This window comes from Prunus persica, chromosome G3 (assembly GCF_000346465.2).
Source record: "Prunus persica cultivar Lovell chromosome G3, Prunus_persica_NCBIv2, whole genome shotgun sequence".
Lineage (NCBI taxonomy): Eukaryota > Viridiplantae > Streptophyta > Magnoliopsida > Rosales > Rosaceae > Prunus > Prunus persica.
Genome location: NC_034011.1, coordinates 19,998,916 through 20,014,184, shown reverse-complemented (window position 1 = coordinate 20,014,184; position 15,269 = coordinate 19,998,916). Strand labels below are relative to the sequence as shown.

The window sequence follows — 15,269 nt, the reverse complement described above, 5'->3', positions numbered from 1 at the left end:
TTCGAGCGTTGACCCTCCATGTGAAAGCTCTTGCCACCCTTTTCTGCTACTTGTTATGTCGACATTCTTACCACACTCGAAATTAATACAGGGGTTTTTCCTAACCAACTCATTTTTATGGTTGGTTGTTTCAATCCCTCTCTGAAGACAAAATAAAATCCTTCCCAAGACCAAGTCGTCCATGTCCACTCTTGATTTCTGCACCATTATCTCTAATGCATCCCCTATTCCTGCGTATCCATGATTTCTGAGTTTTAAGATTATTGTTTTGTTTAGTTCATGACCTCATTATTTTCTTAACCCTTTTTAAAAATTTTAAGTCTTTCCTTGGAAGTCAATGACACAAAATACCCTACACGCTCCTATCCTATATAAATTGGCACCACCCCTTCAAACCTTCTCTCATTCTCTCACTCCTCTTCTTCTCTCTCTTGTGATCACTTATTTTGATTGATTTTGAGTACTTTTCTTCATATTCTGCCTACTTGTTCAGATTTTTAGGATGAACATACTTAGACAACATAGTTTCTTGGCATTCTTATGCCTCCTCCTTATACTTCCAACTTTAGTTTTCGGAAAGTGCACATGTGACAAAGAAGAAGATGAGGACCGGAACAAAACCGAAGCCCTCAAGTACAAACTGGCCGCGATTGCATCGATACTAGTTGCCAGTGCAATCGGTGTTGGCATTCCGACTCTTGGGAAGAACATCCCTGCTTTGCACCCCGACAGGAACATCTTCTTCCTCATTAAGGCCTTTGCAGCCGGTGTCATATTGGCTACCGGGTTCATACACGTGCTCCCAGATGCTTTTGATAAATTGACATCGCCTTGCCTTAAGGAGAATCCATGGGGGAAGTTCCCCTTCACTGGGTTTGTGGCCATGGTTGCTGCCATTGGGACCTTGATGGTGGATGCCTCTGCCACTTCTTATTACAGCAGGTCTCACTTCAAGAACAATAGGGCGCAGCCTGCGGAGAGCGTCGGAGATGAGGAGAAGGCTGGAGAGCATGAGGATCACATGCATGTTCATACTCATGCAACTCATGGTCATGCTCATGGTTCAGTTGACACTTCACCTTCAACACAACTTCTTAGGCACAGAGTGATTTCACAGGTACTTCAAATTTTCATTTGATTTGTCATTAATTTTGGTTTATGTTTAGTAATTAGTGGGGAATATTGATTGATTAGTTTTAATCTTCTTGTTGCAGGTTTTGGAATTGGGTATTATTGTGCATTCTGTCATTATTGGAATTTCTTTAGGTGCTTCTGAAAGTCCTGACACCATAAGGCCTCTTGTAGCTGCCTTGACCTTCCATCAGTTTTTCGAAGGCATGGGACTTGGTGGATGCATATCTCAGGTAATTGCTTTGCATACTTGACTAATCTACAAGTTCAATTAAACTCTGGAAGATGCTGAGAGGATTTTTTGTTTTTCTTACTTTTTGTAGGCGAAATTTAAGGCTCGAGGAGTTGCAATCATGGCACTGTTCTTCTCTCTTACAACTCCTGTTGGAATTGCAATTGGTATCGGAATTTCAAATGTTTATGAAGAAAACAGCCCAACTGCCCTCATCGTTGAAGGCGTTTTCAACGCAGCATCAGCCGGTATCTTAATCTATATGTCCCTTGTTGATCTGCTAGCAGCTGATTTTATGAACCCAAAAATGCAGAGCAATGGAAGACTTCAAGCTGGGGCTAATATAGCTCTTCTTCTTGGAGCTGGTTGTATGTCTCTGCTAGCCAACTGGGCTTAAACTAAGCAGTCTAGGATGTTGATAATTTTTTGCTCTTTTTCTTTGTGCCATTTGCTAGATTGTTTTTTCTCAAGTTCTGTGTTTTATTTCTCCATAATTAGCATCAAATTATGTAGTTTAAATCTCAGAATTCTGTGTTAAAAAAAAAGCATTAAGTTGATGGTGTAATTTCTTTACAATTCAATAGAGGATAAGTGTTTGCTTTTTTGTTGAAGAGTCAAACATTCAATCTGAACCATTAGTCTAGTTGATTCCTTTCCCATGCATTTGCATCAATGTCAAAGGCCCACAAGACTGTAGTTGGAAAATTGAGAGGAAGCGTAACCCCCCTTTTTTTCAAAGTGATGGAAAAAGTCACCAGAAATTTGTAATGAGTGATTGAAAATTCATAAGAAAATCCAAGTCCATTGTAACAAAAAGGAACACAAAAAGAAATTCTATGCTGAACTGACATGTAGGATTGAGATGGTTCTTGGCCAAACCAATACTTCCAGTTTCAAAACTCCAAGATTATCATTATCATTGCTGACTCTTAAACACCTTTTTTTTTTTAATTTTTTTAATTTTTTATAATGGTGATATAAAAAGATATTTACATATATTGGTGAAGGTGTATCTGTTAGTTTGTTTTGTTTGTTGAAGGTGTCTAGGAAGTGTTTTTGGGTTGTAAGTTAGGCTTTTAGCCCTACATTGTGTTTTTCTGCTGTTGCAGTTGACTTGGTCCACCTGAAAAGAAATCTACATACCTAGTTGTTAGTATATCATTTGGCATCAAAGCCAAACATGCAGCATAATGTGCAATGAAATTTCAATCACTCATTGAGCACCAGCAAGAAGAATGGTATAAAGAAATGGAAAAGTATGTCAAACAAACAAAAAGGTTGAGCACAGCAGCAATGTATTGAAATAATATATGTACATGGAATGGAATCCTAAATAAATACTGAAAGTGGGAATGTCAAGATTTGTGGTGAATATATGTGATGTTAATAATAGTCTTGGCATTAGCTGGGAACTTAGAACCAAATAAATTAAAATCAATTCTTTGGATTTGACTACAATAAGAATTTAATCATTAAAAAAAGAAGAGAAGATTGCTGTATTCTGCAGTGTCTGACAATTGGGATATTTTAAGTTGGACAAGAAGTGAACATTTACATTGCTTTGCTCCTGGCTTTCTTCACATAGCTTTCTTAGTATTAAGTTTTTGCAGCAAAGGTTTGCCACATTTCTTGGATGATATCGTCAACTTAACGTCGAAAATAATGAATTTTACAAGAAACAACTGCTGTAACTTTTCTTGAGTAAAAACAAGATAACAAAAACTTTTCCTAGTTTATGAAGGTAATTTATCACTCTGTTTGCTATTTCTTTCTTGAAGAATCCTGGCAATCTCAGATTCTGAGATGTTGCTTTTCTTTACTTAGCAGTTAGCAGTTAGCAACACTGTTTCTTTAACTTGCTTACTTTGATCTTTCGGCTTGACCTACCTCCTCTCTTCCCATCACAATCTCTCTGACTCATGAATCATTCTTACAACCAAGCGATATTCTAAACTACTCTAATTTACCGGCGCAATCAAATTTGATGTGAGTTTTGGTTTATTATATAGATTATATATTTCATATAGTCTACAACCATTGGCCCATTAATATAATAGTCTTCAAGAAGGCCCACTCAAGAACAAAGCAAATGTTTCAAAGTTTCCAGCAGGCTGCACCAAGATTCCAAGTGTCCAGCCTTTGATACTTTGGTCCCCAAATTTCAGTGATTGGACCATCTGTTTCCACTTAATTAAATATTGTGCTCTCTTTTCCATCAACAGTAATCAAATGTAATCTTACAATAGCTTACAGTAATAAAATAAATAGATTTGTTCTATGAATCTCATCTATTTCTAACCATTACAAAAATCTAAGCTGCATTGACATGCAGGATTGAGATGGTCCTTGACATTGCTGGCTCTTAAACACCTAGCTTTTGATACTGATATAGAAATTTCCTCCCATTAGTGTATCATTTCAGGTCTATATTCTTGCAAGCTTGAGAGTCTTATAAGGCATGTTTGGAGTATCTGTTTGTTTTGTTTTGCTAAAGGTGGGATTTGACTACACAATTGCTTGGTGGACAAGCCAGAAAAAAATGAAAATAAAAAACTCAGCAGATGATTTTCTGATCTAACAAAAAGGACATAATTGGTGACTTTCCAAAGTTAATGGACCACTCTCTTTTTCTTTTGTACCCATCATCTTGGCCTTCATCACAAGTGCGCCCTCCCAAAACAAGGTGGTAAGTATAACAGACTCCCACACAAACTTTTCATGATTGCCAGTATCCCTTCTATATAGAGTGGTAAGTAAGTATCACCCCCTTCAAATCTTCTCTCACTCTCAAACTTCAAATTTTGTGTACTTCTTCAGATTTAGGATCATCTGCATATCTTTTCTGCACTTCCGATTCCTGACTTACCAGTTTACTAACACAAAAGTTCAGAAAAAGAACCAAGCAAATGGTGAAAAAGAAAAGGAAATAATTATTCTGAGCTTACTAGATGCCTAGTTTAAGCCCATTTGGCTATCATAGACATGCAACCAGCTCTAAAGGAATAGATATATTGGCCCCCAGCTTGAAGCCTTCCATTGTTCTGTATTTTTGGGTTCAAAACCTCAGCTGCAACCATATCAACAAGGGACATATAGTTTAAATCAGAATTTGCATTAAATGATAGAGTTATTTTTGTATGTTCAGAATACACCAGCTGATGTAGTTTAAATCTCAGAATCTTGTAAACGAAATACATTCAATTGATGGTGTAGGTTCTTGACAAGTTACAACTCAATACAAGAGAAGTCTCTTCTTTTTTTTTTTTTTGGCTAAAACAGTCAAACATTAAATCTTAACTATTAAACCATTGTCGAACCTTCTCCAAAAAAAAATAAAAATAAAAAAAAAAAAAAATCAACAATGGTTTAAATTCTTTTTTCCTGGAAAAAAAATGTTTATTGTAGAAAAATATCACTAAAATAAGTGCTAGGATAAAAGTTGTTACATAGAGGATAGAGGCACAAATGAAATAAATCAAAGTTGAATTTGATCAATAAAACACCCCAATGAAGAGTGAGAGGAACCACCATCCACCAAGGCTTTCTTGCTCTTTACACTCATCTCCTTCACCCTCTCTCTGATATCACTGTCCTTCTCCATCACTTCCCTTATCCCTCTCCCTATCTCCTCTGCACTCACCACCACTTCACTTCCCTTCCTATAATCCATCTTAATTTCCACTGCCAATCCCAATTCCTTCACCAGTTCAAAAGTATTTAATTGTTGCTCTGCTTACATTGGCCACGTGGCAATTGGCATGCCGTACCATAGACTCTCCAGCATGGAGTTCCACCCGCAATGCGATACAAACCCTCCGATTGTAGGGTGGGCCAGTATAGCCACTTGTGGGGCCCACCCTATGACTCTCCCAATCTCAGCCGTTCGATCCAGAAACCCTTCAGGCAAGACTCCCGTGGGATCCGCATAGTCACTTGGCATGGCAATCTCGCCCTTTGGCAGGGGCTTTCGTAAGGACCACAAGAACCGAAGCCTACTGTGCTCCAGTGCATACGCTCTCTTTTACCTAGGCCTCACCAAAGCTTCCCATACTCCCAAAACTGTTAAGAATATTTATTATATGTTTATGTTTATCTTGTTAAGTTGTGGAAGTCCTATTCTTTAGGGACTTGGTTGTTTTAGTTGCTAGTTAATAGGAGAGTCCAAGTTGTCATGGAGTCATGGTTAGTGGCTGAATATCATGGTTTAGTCATGTAGTAGTTGTTTCTACTATTTAGCTTAGTTGCTTTGTTAGTTTGCTATTTAAGTTGTATTCAGTATTCAAGTTGATTAAGAAGAGAAGTTTGAATTCCACAAATACGTTTTTGGTTCTTCACCTATTTCCTTATTTTCAACATATGGTATCAGAGCCTCCACTGGGCCTGACGTATAAATCTCCAAAGAGTAGCAGCAAAAAGTGTCAAGGATGTCTAATAGAGCACTTGAGAGTTTCGTGCAGACAACAATCCCTCATTTCGATGGTCATTACGATCATTGGAGCATGCTCATGGAGAATTTTATGAGATCCAAGGAATATTAGGATCTTGTGGAAACATGCATTGTCGAACCAGAAGGCAAGCTGACACAAGCACAACAAAAGAAGATAGATGATCTGAAGTTGAAAGAACTAAAGTTGAAAATTACTTGTTTCAAGCCATTGATCGAGCAATTTTGGAGACTATTCTCTAAAAAGATACTTCAAAGCAAATTTGGGACTCAATGAAGAGGAAGTTCCAAGGCTCAACTAGAGTGAAGCTTGCACAGCTTCAAGCTTTGAGGAGGGATTTTGAGACCATTCAAATGAAAAATGGAGAGTCTGTGACAGATTATTCTGCAAGAACCATGGGGGATTGCAAATAAAATGCGAATTCATGGTAAAGCCATAGAAGATGTAGTCATTGTTGAGAAGATCCTACGTTCTCTAGTACCAAAATTTGACTATATTGTCTGCTCAATTGAAGAATGATATGACATAGATACTATGTCAATTGATGAGCTCTAGAGCTCTTTGTTGGTCTATGAACATAAATTGAACAGAAGCAGGGTAGAAGAGCAGGCGTTGAAGGCGTTTACCCAACCTACTGAGATGGCCAGTCATATTGAAACAGTAGGTTCAAGAGTAAGAGGTCGTGACAGAGGCAGAGGACGAGGATATTGAGGCAACCAAGATGGAAACAGACAAAATGGAGCATATGCTGAGAAGTTTGATGATCAACAATCCTCAAACTCTCATAGTGGAGGAAAAGGAAGTCGACAACAGAATGACAACTGTCAACAGAATGACAAGGCCAACGTTGAGTGTTTCTGCTACCACAACTTTGGTAACTACCGTTCAGAATGTTATACAAGAATGCCAAGAGACAAAGACAAGGTGGAGCAATCCAACTTTGCTGAGAATAAGGAAGAATCTACACTTTTGATGGCATATCATGTTAAAGAGGATAAGCCAAAATCAAACCTTTGGTATCTGGACACAGGGTGCAGCAACCACGTGTGGCAGTAAGTCATATTTTTCCCAAATAAATGAAGTATTTCATACAATTGTATCTTTTGGTGAAAATTCCATAGTGAATGTCATGGGAAAAGGTGATATTCAAATAAGCACTACAGGTGGTAACATAGAGACTATCTCTAATGTTTTTTATGTTCATGATTTAAAAACTAATCTGTTGAGTCTTGACCAATTACAAGATACGGGGTATGTGATTACTATCAAGGATGGTGTGTGTCAGATTTATGATCCCGCAAGAGGTGCGATTGCACAAGTTGAGATGACAACTAACAGGTTGTTTTCGTTACAAATCCAGAATATCGAAGCTGGTTTGGTGGCCAAGGTGACTAATCGACATGGCTTTGGCACTTTTTGCTATGGCCATTTAAATTTCAATGGGCTCAAGACACTTTATCAGAAGCAGATGGTGAATGGTCTACCTATGATCACTCATCCCTCCAAAGTTTGTGAAGAGTGTGTTGTTGGCAAACAACACCGTGATCAATTTTCCAAAGGCAAGCCATGGAGAGCTAAGAAGTCGCTGGAGCTGATACACTATGATTTATGTGGTCTCATTAACCCAATATCTAATGGGAAAAAGAAATATTTTATTTCTTTTATTTATGATTTTAGTTGGAAAACATGGGTATATTTTTTGCAGGAGAAATCTGAGGCTTTCAAAGCATTTAAAAGTTTCAAGGCTCATATTGAAAATGAAGTTGGGAGAGCCATTAAGACACTATGTACAGATCGTGGATGAGAGTTTTGTTCAAAAGAGTTTGAGGTTTTTTTTATGATGAGCAAGGCATCTGAAGGTAACTGATAGTAGCCTATACACTCCGACAAAATGGGGTGTCAGGGAGAAAAAACAGAACCATTTTCAATATGGTGAGACGCATGTTGGCAAAAGGGAGAGTTTTAAATTTTTTTTGGCTAGAAGCAGTGAGATGTATTGAATAGAAGTCCCACTTTTTCTGTTCAAAACATGACACCAAAAAAAGCTTGGAGTGGATGAAGACTGTCTGTAGATCACTTCAAAATTTTTGGTTGCATTGCATATGCACATGTATCTGATGAGAGGAGGAAGAAATTGGATGACAAGGGCGAAAAGTGTGTTATTCTTAGCTTAAGTGACCATTCTAGAGCCTATATGTTTTCAATCCAATCACCAAGATTATCATAAGCCGAGATGTAATTTTTGATGAGGAGAACACATGGAACTAGATTGAAAAAGCCTCAAAGCAGCAGCTCATTCCTGTAAATTTTATATGAAGAAGAAGGAAAAAAGGTTGACCCGTCATCCGTATAGCATGACGAGTCAAACACGCAACTGCAACAACTAGACTAGTAGCAACAACAGTCAATTATTTCCAGCGAAAATTAGCAAGGGGAGGAATCTAGCTTAAGGTCCCAACACTTGAGGAAGAGGCTAGCATGGATGATGGATTATGAGGTCAGTGATGTTTATCAATCTGATGATGATGATGACATAATTGCACATTTTGCCTTGGTTTCAGATTGTGATCCAATAAGTTTTCAAGAAGCTATGAAGAAATCAAAGTGGCAAAAACCCATGGATGCAGAAATCAGGGCCATTGAGAAAAATGACACATGGGTGCTGACAGACCTTCCAAATGGGTAGAAAAAGATTGGAGTGAAATGAGTTTTTAAAACAAAGCTAAATGAGAAGGGTGAGATAGATAAGCATAAGGCTCGTTTGGTGGCGAATGGCTACAAGTAGGAGTTTGGTGTTGACAACAAGGAGGTGCTTGCACCAGTTGCAAGAATGGATACAATCCGGCTTGTTCTTTCCATGGTTGCTCAAAACTAATGGCCAATTTTTCAATTGGATGTAAAGTTAGCGTTTTTAAATAGGGAGTTGGAAGAAGAGGTGTATGTTGAGCAACCTCCTGGATATGTGCAACAGGGAAAGGAGAAAATGTATATAGGTTGCACTCTATGGGCTAAAACAAGCACCTAGAGCTTGGTACAACCGCATAGATGCTTATTTTGCTAACCAAGGCTTTCACAAGTGTCCATATGAACATACTCTCTACATTAAAGTTGGAAAAATGGAAAAATTCTTATTGTATGTTTATATGTTGATGATTTGATCTACAGCAAGATAAAGCTCTGTAGAATTCTCCATAAAACTAATAAGACTCACAACATGCATAATATTCGTCCTGGTTGAAGTCAAATACATGAGGCTTCCCACAATTTGCTTATAAAGAGTGAGATCAACCTTTCTTCCATCCAAGTTCTTCACAAGCTTCATATCAGACGATGTTGGAGTTCCAACGGGATTGCAATCCTTCATATGAAACTTATCTAAGACTTCTTGAACATACTTCTTTTGTGAGATAAAAATTCCAACAGGGGATTGATTCACTTCAATGCCCCGAAAAATAATGCATTAACCCAAGGTTTGACATGTCAAACTTAGTCATCATGGAATTTTTAAACTCATTAAATATAGCCTTATCACTCTTTGTGTAGATCAAATCATCAACATATAAACATACAATAAGAATTTTTCCATTTTTCCAACTTTAATGTAGAGAGTATGTTCATATAGACACTTGTGAAAGCCTTGGTTAGCAAAATAAGCATCTATGCGGTTGTACCAAGCTCTAGGTGCTTGTTTTAGCCCATAGAGTGCAACCTATATACTTTTTTCTCCTTTTCCTATTGCACATACCAGGAGGTTGCTCAACATAGGAACACCACAGACAAGGAAAGCTGATCATCATACTTTTGTCTTGCCATGTTTGAACCCACGTGGAAATCATCACTCTCGAGATTCAACAGAGGTCCCACTGGGTACACAGGTAGGGTTTTACCATCAGAAAGAGATTGAAGCGCATGTGATTCCAGCTTTGAGGACATATTTACTAAAATACCCTTGATTTCTCTAAACCTCTTTGCATGATTGAGAAATGCTGTGGCACCCTCCTTGTCTAACATCCTTTGAGTCCATCAACGAGGCAGCGTCTATGCCATTCTCGTCTTGAAGCGTGCGGAGGTGGAGCAAGAACGCGAGACACCTAAAGTTTGAGGTGAAGAACATGTAGGAAGGAACCCTAAATTCATCGGCCACATCAATCATAGTGGTGTAGAACATGTTAATGACCAGCCCGACCAGCCGAGCTTGGTTCGACTCGGACTGAGTTGACTCGGAGACAGCGTCTCTGGCATGGGTTTTGTGATTTTCGATGAAGGTTTTGAAGAACGAGGAGGGGTTGGTGTTTCGTGTGTCGACGTGGGCTTTGGGGAGGTTGATGAAGAGTTGGTTGAATGGGAGCTTCATGATGAAGACTGTGATGAAGAGCTGGTGATCTCCAGCCGTGAGTTGCTTTGCGATCTCAACTGTTGATACGAGATGCTCGATGCCTCGGGCTGGGATGAACACAAGTTTCCTCATTTTGTGTTGAATGCAATGAAAACCTCAGCTGATAAAACTTAGTATATATGTATATAATTTTACACATCACTTGTCTATAAAGTCAAAATTTTGAGTTATATAAATCTTGTGATTCGAAAAATATTGGATATTGTCCATTATTAAGTCCACTAGGTAATAGATTTGGAAACCCAAAAACAAAAGGACAAAATAAAAGGTTATCAAAAATTGATTTTGGTCTAACTAGTCGTAGTAGAATGCATTAAATATGTCAATGATATATGCACAGTTTCAGTCATCAAACAAGACAATTAAAAAGGCAAATCATTTTATTTAATTTGCTAATTAAGGATACTGATTGCTTCTTTCCATGTAAGTAGATACTTATCCTTCATGCGAATCATAGTTTGACACATATGCAAAAATAATTTATCAAAAAGAAAAAAAGAAAAACTTATGCACACATATCACACTGCTATTTGCCTGAATGTAGAAGCTCTTACTTGCATGGTAAAGAGTTTAGGTTCATAACAGGGTGAGTGACTTCACCTATTTTAACATTGTTGTACAAGAGGCATATATAATCGCCCTCACAAAAATGGCGAAATCAAAATTATATCTTGAATGGCTCATATTTCATGTTAATTTATCTATATATAACTGAGAATACAATATGTTGCCAACTTGGCCAAAGCTGCGTTCTTCATATCTCAGTTAGAGTCTAAGAACCGAAACTTCAATTCGGCACACTTCTCTGCATCAACAATTAAATCCTCTTCAACATCCTCATCATTGTCTTCATAATTCCCATCACTATTATGGGGGCTTTTTCGTTCTGACAGGTACTGCGGCCCTGGGCTGCTGTAAAGAGCCAAATGTATGAAATTGCCCCCTTGAGTCTGAATTCAATGATTAGGCTCTAAGAGTGTTTCGAAAAGGTAGCTGAGCCTTAGGAAACACTTTGGTCTTCTTCACCAATGAAACCAATAGTCGCTTACAAATAAATTCTTGGGCTTGGCATGAGAAGCTTGTGGCATGGGAGCTGAGCACTCACGAGTTTAGCATGAAAGAGAGAGAGAGAGTTGTGATTTCCTATGAGAAACAGAGGTTCAAAGCAATGGGGAAGGGATTCTAAGAAGGTTTATTGAAAAGAGAGAGAGAGAGAGATGAAGGTATATTGGGTGTGTTGAGTAGTTTCCGGCAGCTGGCGAAAACTCTGTCGAGCGTTGGAATAGTTTACCAAAAGGGAAAATAGGGATAGACGAAAGGATGAGACTCGAAATTGCAGAGGTTTCAGAGGTGAGAGATAAAGCTTGCTCTCCAAATGTGTGTTGTGTGTTCGGTAAGAGGTGGCCCCTTTTATAGGCGCCGAAAAACCTTAATTTTGTCAAGCCTCCCTCCTCATTTTCTTCACTTTCTTCCATTTATCTTGTTTGGTGAAATTTCCCTAGCCTGAACCCATAGGTACGCAGCTTTTTGGGGTTCCAAGGTCTTCAAGCAACTGGACTCTCCATGTGGGTGGGGCACCACCCACTTTTGCTTCTTGTTTCCCACCAAAGCTTGAAGAGGAAAGAATGGGTAAGGGTGTTAGTCAAAAGGTGATCAACACATGGGTTTGCTTGGTTTTGATGGTTTTGACAAATATGCTGGATATTTTCCACTATGCTGGGCTGGGTTATTAGTATCTTGTTTCTAGCGGCTTGTGAGTTTGCTCAAGCTGCTGGAAACAACCTATTTGATCAAGGTGCTGGATATTTTGGCTGATGTGGAATTTTTCCAAGTGTTTGCAAGCCATTGGATATTTTCCTAAGCTATTGGGCCACTCATTCTCTCTCATGCTTACCCATATGTTTAGGCTCAAGAAATGGGCTCGAGTTTTGGTGCTCCCAAGCAGCCCAAAACTTCCACTTCTTGGCCCATCAATGAGCCTCGTGAATACTCGTAACCATCCATACCACAACCCGCTCAGCAAGACCCAGACATTCGCGTGGCTTGGGCCTACTTAAGCTTGTAGCGTGGCATGTTGCTTAAATAAGAATTTTCCGCTTGGTGTTGTACTGAGCCGAAAATATATTTGTGCCCATCCTTGGATTTTTTGGGGCCTCAACAATTATCTTCTTCTACATCTTCATAATTTCCATTAAGATCTTCATCATTATCTTCAAATTCATCATCAGCATCACAATCCAATGTGTCTACCGCAACATTAAAGCTTGTCCCTTTATTTGCGACACTCAAACCATCAACTCTAACTGCCACATCCACAAACTCACCAAGATCTTGTTCATTCTCCCACAAATTATCCCAACCATCACCCCACTGACCACAATCTGAAGTATTCACATAAGCTTCTACATCAACTTGGTGTAAATTTGGGTGAAGCGAACCATCAAAGTGAAATGTAGGTGTAGATACAGATGCTTGACTCTCTAACAAGGGGGTTCTGGCTTATGTGAGAGGTACAAATTCTGAATCCTAGATGAAGGAATTTGCTGCACAACCTCAAGTACATGGCCATATGTTTTTAGTGGAAGAAAAGCCTTTGTTTTGCTCCTATAGTGAAAACACATTTTTAACTGGTTATATCCGAGTGATGTAGCAATGTCATACATGTCCAACATTGAAAAATGATCCCCAATACAGTTACCTTACCACCCAAATATTTCTCCTTTTTAAAATTTTTTCCATGGTGAATCTCCATAGTGAAGTTATCTAGATCATCTATAAAGGCATATATAAACAACACTTAATGTCACCAACAACTTACATTTACTTTTGACATAACAAAAACTTGCTTACATCAGACAAAACCAAAAGTTACAGGCCAAGCACAGACAAATCACATGCACTATCCTTGGGACCACAAATATATTTCCTTTTCAGAAAGGAATATCACTGAAACCAAAAATGAAGAGTCTTAGCCAAATTACTTTACAGAAAGGAGATAAGGAACACTACTTTACCGATACCATTGGACCACAATGATTCAAAAAGAGAAAAAAAAAAACTTACTGTACTTTGGAGAACAACTGCTATGCATAATCGGAGCCATATTTCGTTCGAAACCACAAAGCCCGTATTCAAGAACCTCACCAATTTGAAACCCTCAGTCTTCAAATCATCTATTCAATGCGATTCTTGAATACGGGCTAATAGTCATGCGAATTGACCCTTCAATGACTTTTGTTTTTCTTATTTCTTTTTAAATCGACGACTTGTGTGATTGGGAAAGGGGTTGAGTGGAGTTACTAGGGTGAGAGACGAAACTACCCTTTGAACAGTGACAATTTGACGGACTATTGGATGTCAAAAAGTTTATTTAGACGATAGGGGAGGAATTGGCGATAAAAAATAATTCGTATCTTTAATTTTCCCAAAAAAAAAAGAAAAAAAAAGGTTGGGGTGCAAATTGAAAGTAGTGTACAAGTTCAGGGGGTAGATTGACAATTAACCCTAATTAAAATATTATTTTGACTGTTGGATTTTTTTTCTACCGTTAAAATAGCTTGGATTTAATATGGATGGTTGAATTTGGATTATTGTTGGAAAAAAAACAAAGGCGCGACACCAACGCGCCACAGCTTCTGCAACAACATAGCGCGACACCTAGTGCCCATTAATTCCTTCTTGCACATGGGCTGCGTCAGCCTTGATTGGGCTCCACCAAAAAATTTTCCAATCGAGGCAATAGCTGAACTGGAATTTGGTCCCAAGTTTGAGTTTTCTCAATTTTAACCCCTTACTTTTCTTGAAGTATGAGAAAAATTATGCTATAATTTGAAATTATTTGGGTTTGACCTCATGGGTTGGAGATAACCTTTATAACTTAAAAAATGTGTTGGATTTCATTGGCAGAACGTACGAACTTTGAAGTCAATTCAGTGCATTATAATACTTCCAATAAGAACTCACATGCATGGCCAGGCTAGCCATCCACTTTCTTTCATCTTCAAGGACATATATATAGTTACCTACAATGCATAATCTAAAACCTATTTTTGTTTCTGATCAGGACAGCCCAATTTAATTTGGTAGCTTATCCAAACCTTCCTCAGTATAAAGTCGGTCTGTATATTAATACAAAGTGGCATAAACTATAGCCAAGTCCATCCATAAATAAGACAGTCCATTGAAGAATCTGTTGCCCCACTATTAATCTATGATTTGATTCTCTCACCTCTCTCTCTGAATTTAACGTTGTCAAGCTCTTCATTGATCTCTTTCTTAATGATCAACTGCTCTCCAGTTAGATCTTTATGGTCTCGGTGTGAATTGGGGCCTTGTTCTGTAGTTGTTTCTTGTCGTTTTGTTCCTCATCCAAAAATAGAACAAGAGTTTATGCTATTTCTGACCTTATAAAATCACTGTGGAACTAACATTTGATATGGTTAGTGTTGGAATACTACATTATTATATTATCCATTGTTTGGATAGCTGTGTAATGATGGAGTATGCTTGAGTGGTGGAGCATGCTTGTCTTGGGTGCATGTTACAATTGTTTATTCTTGCCTTGTGCCTGTACCCATCTATAAAGCTCTAAGGTGCTGTCTTGCTGTGATAATACTATGATGAATAAGACAATTTCATTCAAAGTGGACGTAGGCATCAACGGCCGAACCACTATAATTCTCTGTTCTTGTCTGTTGCTATTTCATAGTCTTTGTTTCTTCATGGTATTAGAGTGGATTAGCCAATGTGTGAAAGTTTAATGACGACCCATGCTCTACGTCATCCAAAATGTATGAGTATACTAGTGATTTGCCCCATGAACTTATACCTAACTTTCGATTGACTCCCTATCCTTTTTTTTATATATAGAAAATTAAGGATATGAACTTCTTTTTTTCCCAAATTTCCCTCATGCCGTCTAAATCTGCAACATTTCATCTAATTTGCCGTTAAAATATGAGGGCAAAATGGTCATTTTGTACATTAAAAATAAATAAAAAACGAAAAATAAAGTAAGAACCAGAAAATTCGAATGATTCTCTGTCTCTCTCTCTCTCTCTCTCTC

General features: G+C 38.2%; 1 protein-coding gene and 1 pseudogene across 1 annotated transcript; one reads left to right on the top strand and one right to left on the bottom strand.

Annotated features, from left to right (window-relative positions):
- Nucleotides 140–1,968, top strand: LOC18784453 (zinc transporter 8). Its single transcript, XM_007215545.2, has 3 exons — nucleotides 140–1,117; nucleotides 1,215–1,364; nucleotides 1,455–1,968. The coding sequence occupies exons 1-3, from the start codon at nucleotides 503–505 to the stop codon at nucleotides 1,758–1,760; spliced, it is 1,071 nt and encodes a 356-aa protein (XP_007215607.1). The 5' UTR covers nucleotides 140–502; the 3' UTR covers nucleotides 1,761–1,968.
- LOC18784411 lies at nucleotides 4,705–10,333 on the bottom strand (annotated as a pseudogene).